Source organism: Epinephelus lanceolatus, chromosome 14 (assembly GCF_041903045.1).
Source record: "Epinephelus lanceolatus isolate andai-2023 chromosome 14, ASM4190304v1, whole genome shotgun sequence".
Taxonomy (NCBI): domain Eukaryota; kingdom Metazoa; phylum Chordata; class Actinopteri; order Perciformes; family Serranidae; genus Epinephelus; species Epinephelus lanceolatus.
Window position 1 is genome coordinate 24,664,539 of NC_135747.1, and position 17,861 is coordinate 24,682,399.

A 17,861-nucleotide genomic window follows, 5' to 3' on the forward strand; every position below is an offset into this window, starting at 1 on the left:
TTGTATTTCCCAAAACGTTAGACTATTTCTTTAAGTTACAGTCTCAGCACCCCGTTCATAACAATTAATAGATGCAGAAATCAAAATAGGTAAAAACAAACCAACCCTTAACACGTCAACAGAAAAATCTACTGAAAACCATAAAAAGTATGAGACATATTTGTGCATATCCAAAACCAAATGTAAATACTGTATATAAGTACACACTTTCAGACCCATGTACAATACATACACATACACATGCTGTTCATACACATGCAAATGTATGTGTACATATTTGTACATGCATACACACATGCAGAAAAAATACATATCAGCAATCCAAAAGAGATAAGTCAATAAGTGATTGTTTGTCTAGCCAGCCGCTGCATCTGGATTGTGAATATTAGAGGGAGAACAGGTGGGTTTTGATTTTTGAAATATAAGAAGTAGAGCTGAAAAGATGAAATGATTATCTGATTAGCCATTAAATTAATCTGCAACTATTTTCATGCAAAAATGCCAAACACCTCCAGCCTCTAAATGTGAGCATTTGCTGATTTTCCTTGTCATATTTTAGAGTAGTAGTGGAAATAGACAAGATTTTTCCTTTAACTTATCATCATGAAGTATTTTTTGTGCCATGTAATGGTTATAGAATAATGACATCATCAGTGTTTGGGTTCCCTGCAAGCCTTGCTTTTACAGTGCAACTCTCCGGAAAATAAAGGCTCGATTTACGGCACAAAGGAAGTCTATCACCCATTGTGCAACTAAAACGGGAAGAGGATAGCACCTTTGTCTTCCCCGTTAACTATTGGTAGCTAACCCCAGTAAACAAAAAGTATCAATGTAAGTTCTTTACAGTTTCTGTCCCCAGTAATGGAAATGGCAGAAGGGGGATTAAAACAAAGTAACTGTGGAAACAGAGGTAGCTGGTAGGCTCTCAGGAAAATGGATCTGTTTGTCTTTGCAATAGTGGCGCCAACAATAATACCACCTCAGTCAAAGAAGACTTTATCTCCATTTGCAGTATTATATTTGGTGGTATGGCTCTGTTCTAGGGCCTCTCTACCTTTACTCTGGCCTACGCAGACAGCCTAATGTGGAGAGAGCACTCCTCTCTGCCCTTCCATGTGCCTGCAAGGAAAGCCTTAGGCGGAGAAAGCACACCTCTCTGCCCTTCCTTGTGCAAATGAGGAAGGCCTTGATGCAGAGAGCGCCAACCTCCCTGCCTCTCTATGCGCAGCAGCAAAGACCCCCCAGGAACAGAACAGAGCAGCATCAGTGACAAATAGAAATGACACTGTTATGTCAGATACAGCATGAAAAGGAGGAGCTGGGGTGGAGGTGGGTCGCAAAGTGGCTTGCAGAGGAAGCAGCAACAGTAGGCGGCCAGAGCAGTTTAAATAGGGTGCCCTGAATGAGATTTTCCAGTTGGTTGCATAGAAAGGAATCACTTGATCTATCAGCTGACTTCCTTCCATCAATCAACTGCTCCATCAGTTGATCGGGCTGTTTGAGATCAGCTGATTTACCTGAGATGTGAGCTGAGCTTGACATTGTGTCCTGCCTGAACTAAAGCTATGCTCAATTTGGGCAAACAAAACAAGACATTTGAAGATGAGATGGATGTTTTTTGTAACCAAACCATTAACGATTACTCAAGAGTATAATCAGGGGTGTAGTGCTGCTGAAGCACAACAGAGGGATGCTCCGCCAAGTGAGGAAATAGAATATTCAAAGTTTACATAAGGGAGGAATTGGTCAATTCCCTACATCAACTTATGCATTAAGTAGCATGAAAGAAAACATTTCCCCTTAAAAGTTGTTGGTAGCGGCCCACCGAGAACACAGTGAATTAATTTTTTTTTTCTCAGTCTATAGCTCGCTAACTGTTAACTAATAAAGGTGAAAAGGCAGCAAAACATCCTTTCATTTTATAGTTGACTGCATGTAAAGGTGCCACCATAGGAGCAGTGGTTACATAACCTTTGAAACAAGCCACAGCTTAATCATACACATGCACACGTGCATGGGCGTCACAGGTGCGCTCGGGTATTAAACTAATAGCTCTACACCCCTGAGTATGATCGTCAGATTAATCAGTAATTAAAATAGATTTAAATAAATGTAAGTTGCAGCCCTAATCAAGAGTTTAAGCCATTCTAATGAACACGTGTTTCTTGTGTGAGAATAGTTTATATTTAGCTGGTTCCTTTTTTACTGCAGGGATGTAAAGATAAGGCCTGTCTGCCATCCGTTAAGATAACTATTCAGTGCCTTCTAAGGTCAGGAGAGTGACCTAAGCTTTTATAGCCTTCTGTTTTAAAGTAATAAAGTAACATTGTGCCACTGTGTGCACAAAATAAGATTCTAGAAATGCTACAAAGGTCTAAACATGTTTAGAGATGGCTCAAAAATGAGCCTAATCAGCAATCAAAATTAATTGTGATATGTGAGAACAGATGCGTCTGTCTGGCTGGACCAACATTTAACAACTCAGTCTTTATTGCATTGTGGTGCTTCTTGCATTACCATTCAGTCTGCTCATGTCAGCACAAGGGAAAAACAGAGAACGATGGTTATCAAAGACTGCGTTATCAATCACATTATCAAATATTTTATGAATGCCACTCACACACGTCAAAGATCTGTCTCATCAGATTAGTGTTAACATTAGTAATGCAGAATGTAGTTACTCTAATACTGTACCCACTTGCTCATGCATGATGATGGACAGCTCTCTGGCCAGGTCTCTATAGTTGGCTTTCATCTCATCGTGATACTCCTGTTGGTCCTCTTTGATCAGCCGCTCATTAATACCTAAGCCGTGGCCGCATGCCTCCACAAAATGCCTGCTCAGAAAACATCAAGATGTGTTAAAGGAGAATCAAACAAAGTAGTTCTGCGCATGCTATAAGATGTTGACATCTCATCTCACCTGAAGACCTCTTTCAGCTGTTTGACCTTGTTATCTGGATACTTCTTGGCGCTCGCATCGTCCAGAAAAGCTCGTGCATATGCAAGCGGCCCTGCGTTTACCTGAGGGAGGATGTAGGAGCAGTGTCATATTTTTTTCATGATCACTTAATTAGGTTTGTCCAGTGTGTGTATGTGTGTATATGTCGAGAAAATTCAAAGCAGGCACCTGGACACTGATGCTGCCCTGCAGTTTGAGCTGCAGACGGATCATGTCCACCTCACTGGAGGAGCAGAGCTGCTTGATCTCGGCCACCTTCTTGCTCATCTCATCGATGGCCACCTCAATGGGGCTCAGGTCAGTGTGGTGTTGATACATCACTGCGATTCGTTTCTTTACGTAGGGGAAACAATGCGTGGCTGGGGGACAGAGAGGAGGAGTGGGTGAACAGCTGGCCTTTAAGTTTGGATATCTTTCCTTCTTGCATGTGCTTTCCTGAGTTCTACAGCTCAGGACCCACTTAAATGTTGACTGTTCATCTTTCAAAAGCTCTCAGACAATAAAGATAAGAATGTAACGTTGAACCTTTGGATCTTTTACATCGTAAAACAATAAAACTGTGATTAGGATTAGGAAAGGTCCTTGACAGACAGCTGACATGTTCAGAATCTAATCAAGGTCTTCTATTCATGCACAGGCCCCTTTCTGCTGAGTAATATTATGCCTCAACTACTGATACCTACGTGACATTCTTCAACACAGTGTGTATTTAGAGCCTGTTTTCCTTAAATGTGTCAATATGCAGACAATGGGAGGAGGTGGTCTGTAGTCTGGGAGGATAATGACAAATGTATCCCACTTTTTAGAATATTTAAGATAATTTGATGTAGAGGACACCAAAATCTTGTTTATTTACAGCTGGGTTCTGTTACAGAAAACTATCACAAATGGAAACTACACAGATTTTAGTTAATTAGTGATGAAGAGAACTACTCAGCCTGTGGGAATAGTTGCATAATGTATTCTGTGACTGTGAGGAACGTTGAGCTACTGCAGACGAAAAGTCAGAATATTGTTGTCTGTGTTGCACCAATATTGACATTATTTTTTAAAATCTTTTCCCTGTAAGTCCCCAAGAGTACCCCCTTAAGGGCCTATACACATGCCACGTTTTTATCGCCCTCAAATCTACTGTTTTCAATGTACACGTGCAGTGGCCGTGCTCAAAAGTGACGCTATCTTGGTGTGTGAGTGTTTCCAAGGTCCTGCTTTTCAGGGCTTGACAGCTGCATTAGTCTGTGATAAACAAAGTTCAACTTTTGGAACGCAGCAATGTGCACCACGTCACGTGACAAGGAACAACCAATCACAGGTGGTAGATTTTTTCCCTTTCTTCCATAAATATGTCTATGATAAATATTAAGAAGAAGTTGATCATTTTAGTGCAGGGGTACCCAGAGCTCTGCATCTTTTCAATGGACAATATTTTGGGTCTATTACATAATTAAAAAACAGTGTCTTGGCCTGTTCCCAACTACCTTGTTCAATTGAACAAGTCACTATAAATCCAATCGTGACAAATACTCTGAGAATCTGGAACCAGTTTAGAAGAGTTTGGCCTGTATACGCCATCAGGTCTAGCCCCCGTTTTTTGCAACCACCTTTTCCTGCCATCCCTCTGGTCAGAGAAAGGGTTGCGGACTATAAATGACCTCTATGTTGATGATGTTTTTACCTACTTTGCAGATCTCTCTGCAAAACTCAGTCTTGCAAATACTCTCCTGTTCCACTTTTTCAAAATTCATCACTTTGTGCGATCTCAGTTTCCCCAGTTCCTACGACTGAGCCCTTTCTATCACTTAGTACAAGACAAAAGGGACTGATAGCGATTGTATAATCACATTTCCAAGGTAAACCCCAATTGATACTTATTGATACTTGATACTTAACTGGCCTAACTATTAAAGCGAGTTGGAAAACAAACAAACAAACAAACAAAAAAAACAGTGTCTAGAAGAAAATCAGCTCCAAACTCAGGATTTCTGGTTAATAGGCTATGGTGCTGATTATGGTTGCTACGGTCAGCACGAGAGTAGCACCCAGTGCCCAACCTCGCATCTTCCATGCCGTTAAAGATGCAGCATGTTTTCCAGCCCTTTGAGCTTATGTGCCACTACCACCCACAGTATGAAGTGTTACTTACTGGTTAGTATAGTCCTGCGTTTGCACTGCTCCTCCACCCCACCTTGCTTTTTGCCTGATATGGTAAAAGGCATCTCAAACACAAAGCGCCGGATGTTGTGGCTCTTCTCGAAGTCTGTCTTCCTGTCCACCAGCTCCTTCTCCTCCAGGTAAGGGGTCACATGTGTCACTTGAATGTAGGCATATTTGGAGTCCAAGTCTTTGGGGTTAATCTGCACAGAGCACATGTCATTACAACAGATGTTTTTATGACTCATATGTGTCGGTTGTAATTACAAAGTAAGTATCAACAAAGTCTTACCCTTCCAGAGTCCTGGATCATCTTCACGTTCTCCTGTCCAAACTTGTCAGAGTACAGCTTGAGGAGCCTCTGCGAAATCTCAGACAGAGGGGTGAATTTGGGTTCTTTGTAGATGTACTCCTTCCCATCTTCATCTTCAAAGAAGCCCTAAAAACAGATTAAACATGGTCAGAATGAATAAAAACAAACTGTTTCTTTATCTACTAAGATATCAAGAAGCAAACAGTGCCACATCAAACCAAACATGAGCTGTGAGTGGAAGTTATTCCAACTATTTGCTCAAATGAAATGGTGAAATAGTCTTTAGCTACGGGCTGAAAGGTTTGCTAGACTCCACAAGTACACAACCCTCTAATGTTAAAGCACAGAAAAAGGAAACTTCCACAGCAAGACATCAACTAGTGTCAGTTCAGTAATGTGAGACGGGCCAAAGGAGATAGATTTCACACTGTCAGTGGGAGCACTTATTAGTCAGTCGACTTGCATTTTAATGGTAAAAAGTCCCATGAACAGATGGGTGAAGCCATGCAATTCCCCAGTGAGAGATGAATCCTGCTATTGGCCCTACAAGGGTTTTCCTACTAAGATATAACAACACCAAGGCTGGGGTAGGGGAGGAGTACAAGGCTTGAAGATAAGCGATGCATGTGAAACAGCACCGACTGCATTAGTGAAGGAGCACAACACAGCCACATCACTGCAGTCCAACTGTTGGCTTTAACATTGATTTACCTCAGCCTCTGAGTCAGTAAAGTGGTACTGCTAACAGGGGTGTGGACAGCAGAAAAATAAAATCATCATTATTCCATGAGAGCTACCTAAAAACTAGGGATAAATTCAACACACACTCTGATTCAAACTACTTCACCACTGATCAGACTACCATGTCAAGAGAGACATGGATCTGTGGATCTCTATCAAAGCACACAGGCAGAGGTAACCACACCCAACAGAGATGTCACAAGATACGACAAAAATGAGAATCAGTACTAAAATCTTAGATCTGTAACACAAAAGCAGAAACACTGGAATGAGTGCACACGTGAGAGGGCGCCATGCAACATGGTTCCAGAAACAGAAAGCAGCAGAGGTGACTGATTGTTACTGTACACAGCAAGCTATGACTGAGAAGTGAGAAGTGTGATGGATTACAGCAGCACTAACACCACCACACAGATACTCAGGCTGCTCAGAGAGGCTATAAAGGTCTACTGCACAACTTACCGCTGCCTTCAAAGAGAATAAAAAGCAGAAAAGGGTATTAGAGAGGATCATAAAGTGCCACTGCATGTGGTCATGCTCTTAACACAACTTCAGCAGCCCCATGTGCTCATTGTGAATTATTTTGCAACACCAGCAACCAAATTAATACTTGTGCTCTTTGTGGAATACAGTTTTAAAGGAATACTAATGCTGTACTAGGACTATGGGAGCTGCCAGTCTACGGCTGCCTTGAGCGGTAGTTTATTTGTGTTATTATGTGACTTTGGTGAATCCAAACTAACCCTTTCGAACTCTAAAGTCACATAAAAAGACAAGCAAACTGATCAACTGAGGCAGTCGTAGACCAGCAGCTCTCTTACTGTTGTTGTCAATGGGGTCTGGCTTTGAAGAGAGCATTGATACGTTTTATTTTCAGTTCAGTTCCCCGCAGGAGAGGGCTGTCTCTTTGGGAAGTACTGAACATTTGACTGGATAAATGACTTGGATTATACTGCACGAGTTGTGTGATGTTTTGACATAGTTTTGCTGTTTGTAAACATGGACCCCATTAACTGCAATTCATCAAAGATTTTCTCAGTTTTTGGATTCTTCGTTCACCATGGAGGCATGTGAGAAAAACAGATTATTCTTTATGAATTCTATGTAACACGGGGTGAGTAACTGATATACAAAGGGTCGTTTGGGGGATGAAGTATTCCTTTAAATACAGACAGTGCAGAAATCAAGTCAACAAAAAGAAATTGACTGAGAGTTAAACTCACCTGGCCAAAGAAGGCCACTCTGAAGTAGGTGCCCAGCAATCTCTTGCCTGTGTGCATGACCTCTGTCACTTTACTGTATGCACGATGCAGGGTGTCATAGAGGTGGGCCAGTTTCTGTGCAAAGCAATAAAACTCATATTATAAATCTGATTCGGATGTGGAGATGCTAACTGTGTTGTGGGGAGATAAAAAGTTGAATGTACTTCAAAGTCCCTGCGCTTCTCATAAATGGGGATTATGAGCTTGTAGATGTCAGAGATGAGCTCGTAACGTTCTGCTTTCCACAGTCCGTCTGCACACTCCTCCAAAAGCTCCATTAGGACATCCTGGGGGAACAAGAAAAATATAAGTAAAGCTGAAATAGAAAAGTTTGATAAGTCAGCACCCCTGCTATCATGACAAAAGATGGTTACCATGTGGGAAATGTGGGAAAACACACATCTTTTGGTGTGTGTCTTTCTGCCCCTTTTGTGTTCATGATATTGATAAAATGGCAATTTTCCATATGATTAATGTCACAGCTCAAGTTTCTTTGGTTATCTTTTTTTACTTCATACATTCATGTTGTTTCCTGTTTTACTTTCAAACTCATGTCTCCTCCTGTTTCAGATCACTTCACTTCTTGCCCGTGTGTTTTCCCTCCCTTCTGATGACTTCACCTGTGTCTGACTGTCCGTCCCGCCCTGATTAGCCTCACCTGTGTCTCGTTATCCTTCCCCTCAGCAGAGTATTTAGTGTGTGTCTTGTTTTCTTTCAGTGTCAGTTCGTCTTAGCTCCTTGTTTATCTAGTGTTCAGCCTTTTGTTTTCCTGTGTCCTGGATTTAGCGTGTTGATCGACTCTGCCTGATCCCTATTGGATTTGTTTGCCTCCACTGATTGTCCTTCTGTGTACCAAACCTATCGTTTATTATTACAATAAATATACAGTAATTATATCATATTTGAAAATTACAAAATGTATTTAATGCTAATGTGATGTGTCTATTGTTTGACATCTTGGGAGTCAGCTGTTAAATCTGTGATGAAATACTGAAAGAGACAGTTACTACTGAAATTATTAGTCACTATTGGAAAGCTTAAGATAAGATGTTAAATGTTTTTGTCTTCTTGCAACAGTTAAATATGTTTATATGTCTAAATACATCAGTGTATCTCAAACCAACCACAGAGGTAAGATGGGTGGGGCACATGTGACCAGGGGTAAAATGAAATACGGAACTAATGTTTTGATGTCTGAATCTTTTTCATGGTGTATTAGTAAACAAGTTGTATCTTAACAATAGCAATGTGTTCATCACCGAGGTGTGCTACTTGTCCGTGTTTAGCAAACAGTTTTAAGCGAAAAATGTATGTGTTTGGGAGGTACTGAGCATACGAGTGGTTAAATGAGGCTTAGATTACACTGTGCAGGTTGTGTGAGAATTTGTAAACAGATGTTTTGCTATAGTTTTGCTGTTAAGTGTGGCCTCGTTTACTTTGGTTCATCAAGAATGTTCGCCTTTTTGGATTCTTCGTTCACTGGTGAGGCACGTGAGAAAAGGAAGTTTTCTTCACGACTTCTGTGTAACATTTGGTGACTAACTGACACACAAATGATCGTTTTATGGGTGAAATATTCCTTTAAAGTACAAAATTTAGAAATGTAATCAACTAACACTGAGACCTGATGTGGTCAGATGACAGGCTGTATCTAAATTCATGTAAACTAGTTCAAATCTTTGCACGGTCCCATTCAAAGTAAATAAAATTGACAGTGATTTATCACTTTTGTTTGCATTAGTAACACATACCTCATTGAAATGGACGTCCTGCATGCCGACGTCCTCCATCATCGCTGCTTCCTCGTCAATGTTTGGAGTCACGACACGAAACGCTGAGCAGCCCTGCTTGAACATGCCTGCACGCAGCATGAGATGAGACAGACGGATTGGGCAAACAAGAACAAGAAAGATTACAGAGACTATACAAACTAAACCTGAGAGCTGCTGTGCGGCATGCAAGTGGAAAAAGATTATTTAATCACCTTTTCTCCGCAGATATTCTGCCACAAGTGCTGCAACGTGCACGTAGCACATGGCCGCCTGTTAACAACAACAAGTACAGCTCAGGTCAGATAAGCTGAGTGATGTTGATAGTATTATGTTATAGCACAGACTCATCCACTAAAAGAACATTAACTCATAATAAGCTGGACCAATGTGAAGTAAATCTAATCAGTACTTGATATTTGATACTGTGCAGACACATCCTCAGACACAGGCCTACAGTGAGTCTATCACATGTTCAATCGGCCACCATCATACCAAAGTACAACCTGTTCAGCCACACACACACACAGTCTCTTATCACACACCTCTGACAAGTCTCCGTTCTTCACATGGATGCGGGCCATGCTGTCCAGCCAGGTCTTGCGTAGCTCAGGTGTGCTGGCGTAAGACTTGGCGAGGCTGTACTGCAGGTCCACCAGCATCTCTGGATCTCTCTCGTGCTCCTTCATCTGAGCCGTGGCCATCAAAACTGTTCTGATGCGTTTGGTCAGGTCCTTAACGTCTGATGGGAAAGCTGTGTTCTGGATGCACAAATAAGAATAGTCAGCCATGGTGTTGCCCTGATTGGGTCTGACCCAACCTGCCGGATCCAGGTTGAGCCGGATTTTTTGGGCCCAATCAAAGCTCTAACTTAACGGTTGCAGTAGAACCAGAACATTAATATGCACATATATGAATTCCTGACCTTGATAGTTTTGTCACTGTTGGCACAGTTGTTGATTATTGACAGAGACTGCTGGAAGCGTGTACTTCCGATCCCAATCACATCAGCTATCAGCTGGCTGACAGCAATCACCACCTAAAGGAAGGAAAAGATAAAAAATTGCAATATATACTTTTAATGCTTGTGTTTTATTGACATCAATTTTACTTCCATATTGTTTGAGGACCCACAGACATCTCATCACTTTAAAATCCTGTTTATATGCAATTCTCGTAAAATTAGGAAAGGTCTCATTATTAAAGGCTTAAATAACATGAACATGAAGTTTAATCCACAGAAGGACTATCCCACCTGTAGGTGCGTCCGGACGAAGGACTTGCGACCTGTGTAGTCAAAGTTGCTCTTCATGAGGAAGTAGAGCAGATGGGCCGCATCACTGCGGATGGAGCTCAGCTTGGAGTTACAACACTTCAGGATCTCGTAGCAGAAAGCAGCACACATGTCAGCGCGCCCCTCAAAAAACGTGCAGGGGAACTAGAGGGTGAAGACGACAGACAGGTCATCAGCTATGGTGAACACCCAAGACCATCTTTATTTATTAACCATTTTTTAAAAGGTATACTATGCAGGTATGTTGGTTACTGTTTGTAAATTCACCGTCATTTTGTATTTCACCTCGCTATATATGTGCATTATCGGTGCTGTGTCTCCCGGATGCTTGCTGCTTACAGTCTGGCACCTGGTCACTACCTTATTATAACGTCCCCACCTCACCTGAGTGCTGCAGGGGTACACACCCATCAAAGTCCCATCCATCCACCCATCCATCCATCTGTTTTTTTATCTGTTATCCAGGGCCGGGTCGCGGGAGGCAGCAGGGCAAGCAAAGCGCCCCAGACATCCCCAGCAACACTTTCCAGCTCCTTCTGGGGGACCCCAAGGGTCTGCCCTGGGGCCTCCTACCAGTGGGAACGTGCCCGGAACACCTTTAATGGGATGCGCCCTTTTGACGTGAAGGAGCAGCAGCTCTACTCCAAGCTCCCTCCGGATGTCTGAGCTTGTTACCCTATCTCTAAGGCTGAGCCCAGAAAGGCCACGGAGGAAACTAATTTCAGCTGCTTGTATCTGCAATCTCATTCTTTCAGTCACTACCCAAAGCTCATGACCATAGGTGAGGGTTGGAACTTGGATGGACCAGTAAATCCAATGATTCTGTCTGCAGGTCTTTCATAATATATTTAGCAGCATTCAATGAGCTCATGGAGTTTTAAAACACTTTGAAAAGAAATCTGACTTTGCAAAATACATAAAAGCCCTTTTCCAACTCTCTGTAAGACCTTTTGGTACAACTTAATACAAGAAATCGTATTGTTAGGTAGGGAAACCAACGTTCTTCACACCTTGTAGATGAAGGTGCGCAGCGTAGTGAAGACCTGCTTGAGAGCCGTTTCTGACTGATTGATCCGCAGGAAACAGAGGTGGACTTCAAAAACCTTCTTCATGAGTGGACTGTGGCCGTGGTCGGAGCACAGCTGGGTCTGTAGAGAAACAAAGCACCATCTGACTTAAAACACAGATAGGAACTCACATGGTTTTAATGAAGCATTAATTATTAGAACTTGAATATAACATTTAAAGAGCACAAAAAATGGTACGTATGTTAACCTTGAATCCCATGATGAAGATACTTAGTGTGTCCAGGACGGTCAGGCACACTTCAGTAGCGATGTTAGCCTCCAGCAGCGACTGATTTAACACATCTGCATCCGAGTGACTGTAGGCTGAAGAGGACACAACACAAAGCTGTAGCTGTTTCACCCCCACCAGCGCACAGGCAGGCCTTTCAAAATAGCATATCTCTTAAAATATGAGACCTTGGTGTTAAAGGCAAAGCTGGAAAATTTCATTATGATGATGCGATTAGGTTTCATTCCAAACTGAAACAATCTTAATGCTTACAAAATCAACACCTTTTATTAAATGAATGGTGACAATTTAAGGCACACGTTGTGTTAAGATTTGAGTTTTCTTTATATTTATGAATGATTCTCAAACTGCTTTTTTTCCGAAATACACAGGTAGTGTTTTGGAATGAAACCTTTCATATTTGACATGGATTTTCTTTTCTTTTCAGAGAATGAGATGCAAAGTTCAGAGCAGATGAGCTGGCCAGAGGGATGAGAAGACTTAGAAAGCTAATGTTCAGTTAACATAAGGCATGCTCTTAAACTTAGGATGAGTGGAGGGCAACACGCACACCACTTGCTTTGTCTCCTTTCTGTTGCAGGGAATCTAGTCCCCTGACGATAAAACTTTAAAGAAAACAATGAATTCCTGCACACACTTATCATCTCTGCACTGAAGTGTTGAAATTTCAGTCACAAGGACCTTGGAATATGTAATGAGAAAGCTCCTTGTGACTGAAACATTGACACTTTTTTTAATAAATCAGTGCAGAGGTGGTAAGTGTGTGCGGGAATCCACTTTTTTCTTTGACATTTGATTTGATTTTAACCAAATGAACAAAGCCAGTAACAGTCTGCAAACTGCCTGCCAACCTGATACATTCTTACCATGGTCTACAGATATTCCAAGAATACTTGAAATCTTTCTTACACTGAAAACACAAAGAGACTGTGTTAAATGATGTCATTTAAAGAGACAGTTCACCCCTAAAATCAAAATACTTATTCTTTTCTCTTACCTGCAGAGCTATTTATCAATCTAGATTGTTTTGGAGTGAGCTGCCGAGTGTTGGAGATATCGGCCATAAGGATGTCTGCCTTCTCTTGAATGTAATGGAACTAGATGGCACTCAGCTTGTGGTGCTCAAAGTGCCATGAAAATATATTTGAAAAGGAACTATTTTGCTTCTACTGAACCATATCACCGTGCAGAAGGAAGCGCAGGGTTTCCCACACATTCATTTATTTGTAGCGCACTGCCACAACATCAGCATCTCTCCCTCTCTCTCGCAGCACAGCGTACTTTGGGAACAAGTGGAGTTGCAGAGAACCAAGCGCAGTGAAAATGCAATTTAACCATTCATTAACTTACATAGTTTTACTGTTATCTATCATTTTTCCAACCTACTTTAGATGAAACAAGCTGCACTCCTGTGGAAACCATGCACGCTGCAGTCCAGCACTGAGTATAACCTGTAGCAGCACTTGCTGCTCCTCTAATCTGTTGATCTAATCTGACCAGCTCTGATTGATCTGACCACAAACTGATCAAAATGAAGTCTTGAATGTAATAAAAAAAACCAGTTTATTCCAAAAATATCCACTCAATAATTCAATAAACTGCTGCTGAACAAAAAAATAAAAAGTCTTGAAAGTACTGCTTGTGCTGTGTTCACCGACCCGTAAAATCGTCCGACTTTAGAGAAGGTTTACTGGTGACCCCCAATGTTACTCTCTCATATTCACACCAAAACTATTTAAACTGATAAACAGCTCTACAGGTAAGAGGAAGAATATGTATTTTTGAATTTGAACTGTCCCTTTAACAGACTGAACACATAGCTTCAGCTCTTGAGATAAAATCAATAGATGCTACACACAGCTACCTCGGCCCCCGTCTAATTTAATTTACCGATGATGCACCCATGTCTTCTGATGCATTGACTGCTCGACAGCAGGCTGGGTTTAAACAGAGGATGAGGGTGATGTTGATGATGTTGAAATGCATGAGGAGGCAGACTACACAGAATGAGGCGGAGGAGGGTGGAGGGATGGGTGGGGTCCTCTGGTAGAGGATGCTGGATGAAGAGAATGGAGCACTTACTGTGGTTAAAAGTGTATGAGTTATCCAGGCTGCTGAGCTGCTGTAAGCGGGCATGCATCATTCCCGCCCTGTTACGGGACACAGGCAGAGTCTGAGACTTCCGCTCATGTGCTACAGGTCCTGCCCCATCCTGGTTCCTAATGAGGAAACAGGACAATGTTAGATGGATGGCAGGTTAGTGAAGCAGGTTAGGGTGAATAATACGCCATTTTGCACACTCGAGTGGTGTAATAAGACTCAAATGTCTGTTTTAATTGATCACAGTGAACAAAATTTGAACATTTTGGGTGACTTTTACACGTATACCCACTGTGGCATGTGTGCAATAAAGTCATGCAGTATCCTTTGTGTTGCATGCAGTTTAATTAGATAATTATCAAAGCAGCAGAAGCAACATTAAAGCAGTGAGATACAACAAATGTCATGCATTTAGGAATAAGATATACAGATGCACTGAGGGCTGGTAGCTCTGTCACAGCACTGCAACTCTTACAGGGTGAGAAAATATCATGCATTAAGTCTGAGAGAGTCAGTTCCACCGTCAGTCTTACCCAAGCAGGAGAGGGCAGGAGCCAGGTTTTATTTCATTGTGTTAAACTTGCCAGCGTTTAGGTGAACAGAGATAGAAACAGTGGTGGTGGGAGGTTAGAGAGTGAACACCCAAAGCCCTCTGGGAGTCAAAGCCTGAGCTCCCAAATAGTGGAGAGAGTACAGATTGTGTGTTTGGATACATTTTCATTATCTGTGACATGACTGTGCTCAGCATATAGTCACACCCTTCAACAGTCACACACATAGGCAATTCTGATTGAAACTGGATGATCTTTAACATCGTTGTCGTATATGGTATGAAGTTTAATGGGCAATAATGTAGTGCAGGAAATAAAATAGTCTGGTATCTATTTACTAGAGCAGCGGTTCCCACAGTTGCCAGAGTGTACGTGGAAAGATTGTGGAGTAGCTTAATTCATTTGAAATAACAGAAATTACAATTTGATTTAAAATTATGTCACAATTGAGTCACCACATGTTGTAACTGAGAGTGCTGAAAACTAGCTGGGGTGCAGAGAAACTGAGTTAGCTTAAAGTGGTGCTAAAAGTGGTGATATGATATTATCACGATACGATATTATCACGATACGATATTATCACGATATGATATTATCACGATATGATATTATCACGACACAATATTATCACGATACGATATTATCACGATATGATATTATCACGATATGATATTATCACGACACAATATTATCACGATATGATATTATCACGATACGATATATCACGATGTGATATTATCACGATACGATATTATCACGACACAATATTATCACGATACGATATTATCACGATATGATATTATCACGATACGATATATCACGATGTGATATTATCACAATACGATATTATCACGATACGATATTATCACGACACGATATTATCACGATACGATATTATCATGATACTTCAGTCACAATACAATATTATTGCCATTTTAAACGTGTTGTGATATGCTGAGTATTGCGCTAAAATATACTGCAATTTATTACTTGTTTTCAACTTCAAATAATGTCCCCAAAGAAAAACTTTGTCAACATCTGTGTTATCTCACAAGATAAAGTTTTCACTCTGTTCATCTCACTTCAGTGATTTTTTTGCAGCGTGTATTTAGGGGGCTGAAAAAGCAACTTATTATATTATTCAAGTAGGCAACTGGACTTGCTTGAGTTTCTTGAAGATGTTTCGCCTCTCATTCGAGAAGCTTCTTCAGTTCTAACTGACGGGTGCGGAGTTGCAGGCTTTCAACTCTGTGTGAACCCTCACAGAGTCTCTGAGGTCACATGTGAGTCGTTGACCAATTCAGCCATCTTGTATATCATTAGATGGGTTAGATGGCGACCAGGTGAGAATGGGTGTCAAGTCGCCTAGGGAGGGTGATAAGTGTAAGTGGGTGATAAGTGGTGCCTCAGGCCAACTCATCTGTTTAACGATGGTTGTTCCAGTTTGACGTAGATGGCTTCTTTCACGCCTCTTTCAAACCATCTGTCTTCTCAGTCCGTTAATGCTGATGAAGCCTCTTGGATGAGAGGTGAAACGTCTCCAAGAAACGCAAGCAAGTCCAGTTGCCTATGATATAGCACTTAAGATTACCATGACCCGAATGACTAAGAATCTTCATCAACATATTCAAATAGGTTACCTAGAGTTTAATTTGTATTTGTAATATTAATAATGTATATTATATAATAAAATACTTACTGGAGATAATTTAGAAATTGAGTATATTTTGAGTAGTGATGACAAAATCCATTACAAAATAAATATGCAATGTGTTTTAAAGTATCACTTTATTCATTGAGATGAGTTAACCATTCACGAAAAATAAATAAAGTCATATTTTTTGTTGAAAAAAATGTCATTTTTACTATGAGGTGGTTTCTGCATTAAGGGTATTCGTCCACTGGAATCGACAGAAACCCCCCCACAAAGTGTCCTTGTAAAAATATATACTTTTTGCTAATTATTTATGAATGCATTTAGAGTAGATATTCACCAGTGAAATACAAAAATATTTTTAGGAACATAATTGGGTTTGAACAGGTTAAAATAAGTTACATGAACATGTACTTCAAAGAAAAATCTGGGAACCACTGACTGCACTAAACGCCCGAAATCCTTCATCAAGAATTCAACACGATCATAACTGCGATAAAAAAGCTGAAAAAGAACTGAGTTCATGCAACACATTCAGATGCTGACAACATTACCTTGCGATGTATCTCTTCCCCATGTATCTGAACTGATGGAGGCACACTCTGAGAGGAAAAGCAAGTGAATAATCAGTCACAGTAAAATCTTAAGCTTCACTTATAATGTCAGGGTTGTCACGAAGGCAATCAAAGACATCTTACTCTACGAGAGTGAAGAAGTCCATTAAGTCAGCAGACGAAGCCTTGTTCCAGTACGTGAAGAGAGCGTCTGGAAGATTAACATTGGAGAAATAATCGTGTTTTTATGGACTGTAGACATGTTAGTGTTTAAGCATATATAGTCCAGAGAGAGATTTTACCCTCAGACATGCTTTTGAGCACATGTAAGAAGCACATGAGGAGGCTCTTGATCTCTGCCTGGTCCAGTTTATCACATCGCAGCAGCGTACTGCCCAGGGATGAAGCCGCCTGGTTCTGAGGGACAAAAAAAAGACAGACAAATATATCATCCTGTCAGGGCTCTTGGCTCTGTAGCTGCTTTTGCTGCCTCAAGATAAACCACAAATGCTTTCTACGAAAACTACTGTCAGTTTATATTCTGTCATTTCCAAAGACAAAAGGCATTCACCACTGCAGTTTCAAAAAGACTTTCTTGTAAAGTTTTCATCTAGTTTGTGGTCATAGTTCAAAGCCGAGACAAGTGAGTCTTGGTCTTTGTCCTTGCAGTAAAAACAAGCAGGAAAAACTATACGCAGGGACTTTTAGAGAGGTTATGGCATGATCAATAAGGCCTGGGATTACAGTGGTCAAGCTACACTAGTGGAGTCATTCACTCAGATGTAGCGGGGTTCTATACATAGTGGAAAAACTGCCCGTGGAAAACAAACACCATTTCTCCCAGCTGAGGCAGAGAGCAGGGAGAAAACAGACCCAAAGCAGTGGAGCAACAGCTCTACCACCACAGCAAGCGGTTGGCGATGTACCAAGCACGTTCCTTTGCCAGCAGTTAGTCTAGACCATGAAACTGGCTGGGGATGACTTAATGGAAAGCATGAGGCTATGGCTGCTTAGTGGGTGTGTTGGAGGGTGGATCACGTCAGGGCTAAAGTTAGTTTTCCTGAAGAGGTGGGCAGAAACTGTGAAGCTGTGGTGTAGTTATTTTCATGCACTTTTAAAATATAGAGTTTGGGTTGATAGCATTTGCAAATTAACCTGAGTGTCTATCTTTTTGCCCCTGTTTTATCACACAT

The 17,861-nt window shown here is 41.2% G+C and overlaps 1 protein-coding gene across 5 annotated transcripts in view; it reads right to left on the minus strand.

Moving 5' to 3' along the window:
• The window catches only part of LOC117251257 (dedicator of cytokinesis protein 9), a 126,826-nt gene that overhangs the window by 1,863 nt on the left and 107,102 nt on the right, over window positions 1–17,861 (minus strand). For 2 of the 5 annotated variants that reach the window (XM_033617395.2, XM_033617394.2), the window contains exons 35-52: window positions 16,971–17,085; window positions 16,813–16,879; window positions 16,669–16,716; window positions 12,676–12,719; window positions 11,768–11,883; window positions 11,503–11,640; window positions 10,454–10,636; window positions 10,124–10,237; window positions 9,744–9,959; window positions 9,414–9,471; window positions 9,181–9,287; window positions 7,594–7,716; window positions 7,391–7,504; window positions 5,406–5,552; window positions 5,106–5,316; window positions 3,131–3,321; window positions 2,924–3,024; window positions 2,699–2,837 (exon numbers count right to left, since the gene is read on the minus strand). In XM_033617395.2, coding sequence (XP_033473286.2) covers window positions 2,699–2,837; window positions 2,924–3,024; window positions 3,131–3,321; window positions 5,106–5,316; window positions 5,406–5,552; window positions 7,391–7,504; window positions 7,594–7,716; window positions 9,181–9,287; window positions 9,414–9,471; window positions 9,744–9,959; window positions 10,124–10,237; window positions 10,454–10,636; window positions 11,503–11,640; window positions 11,768–11,883; window positions 12,676–12,719; window positions 16,669–16,716; window positions 16,813–16,879; window positions 16,971–17,085 — 2,232 coding nt within the window. Of the gene's footprint in view, window positions 1–2,698; window positions 2,838–2,923; window positions 3,025–3,130; window positions 3,322–5,105; window positions 5,317–5,405; window positions 5,553–7,390; window positions 7,505–7,593; window positions 7,717–9,180; window positions 9,288–9,413; window positions 9,472–9,743; window positions 9,960–10,123; window positions 10,238–10,453; window positions 10,637–11,502; window positions 11,641–11,767; window positions 11,884–12,675; window positions 12,720–13,891; window positions 14,029–16,668; window positions 16,717–16,812; window positions 16,880–16,970; window positions 17,086–17,861 lie in introns of all 5 variants that reach the window. The other 3 variants (XM_033617387.2, XM_033617391.2, XM_078174516.1) reach the window with 2 other exon arrangements.